Source organism: Penaeus monodon, chromosome 19, assembly GCF_015228065.2.
Source record: "Penaeus monodon isolate SGIC_2016 chromosome 19, NSTDA_Pmon_1, whole genome shotgun sequence".
NCBI classification, from domain to species: Eukaryota; Metazoa; Arthropoda; class Malacostraca; order Decapoda; family Penaeidae; genus Penaeus; species Penaeus monodon.
This window is the reverse complement of record NC_051404.1, coordinates 48,908,057-48,908,575: the sequence shown is the minus strand read 5'-3', so window position 1 is coordinate 48,908,575 and position 519 is coordinate 48,908,057. Positions and strand designations below refer to the sequence as shown.

Here is a 519-nt window from a genome sequence, read left to right as displayed (position 1 = left end):
GAAAAACAGGTTTTACAATAATGTGTGCGGGAATATTTACGGCGTGGTCGGGAAGTCGAACCTTCCGAGCAGTGCCCAGGAAGGGAGCCTTGCCGACGGGCTGAGCAGTGTTCAGGTGTTGCTGTGCTGAGGCACCCTGTAAGAAGCCTGCCACATAACAAGGCGTAACAGGGAACACAATGTCCTTTTGCTCGTGGTTTAAAGACGAGGAATATAGAGATAATTTCGAGCCAGGTGAGTGGGGAATGCAGTTTATTTTGTTTTGTATTATCGAAGGAAGGTTACGCAATCACTGATCGGAATTTTACAACCTTTAATATCATTTGATATTACGATAAGGAAAGCAGGATTAATGCACACTATACGTCAGAATACGGCGTTGTGGCACAAGAGTTCTGAAATATGTAATTATAGCCATTTGTGTAGAGGGAAAGAGCCATTCTTAGCCAGGACTGTTGCACAGTTGCGCAGTCGTATTTTTCTACTTAATTTAACCCACATACAGTTCGGAATGTTAGG

At 43.7% G+C, this 519-nt stretch overlaps 1 protein-coding gene across 3 annotated transcripts in view; it reads left to right on the top strand.

The window, feature by feature from the left end:
* Positions 1–35: 35 nt before the first annotated feature.
* The window catches only part of LOC119585298 (methionine-R-sulfoxide reductase B1-like), a gene marked incomplete at its 3' end in the record, with an annotated part of 10,944 nt that continues 10,460 nt past the window's right edge, over positions 36–519 (top strand). The window contains 1 exon segment of one of the 3 annotated variants that reach the window (XM_037933972.1): positions 36–234. In XM_037933972.1, the coding sequence (XP_037789900.1) occupies positions 180–234 (55 nt within the window). In that variant the 5' untranslated portion in view covers positions 36–179. 3 annotated transcript variants of the gene reach the window in all.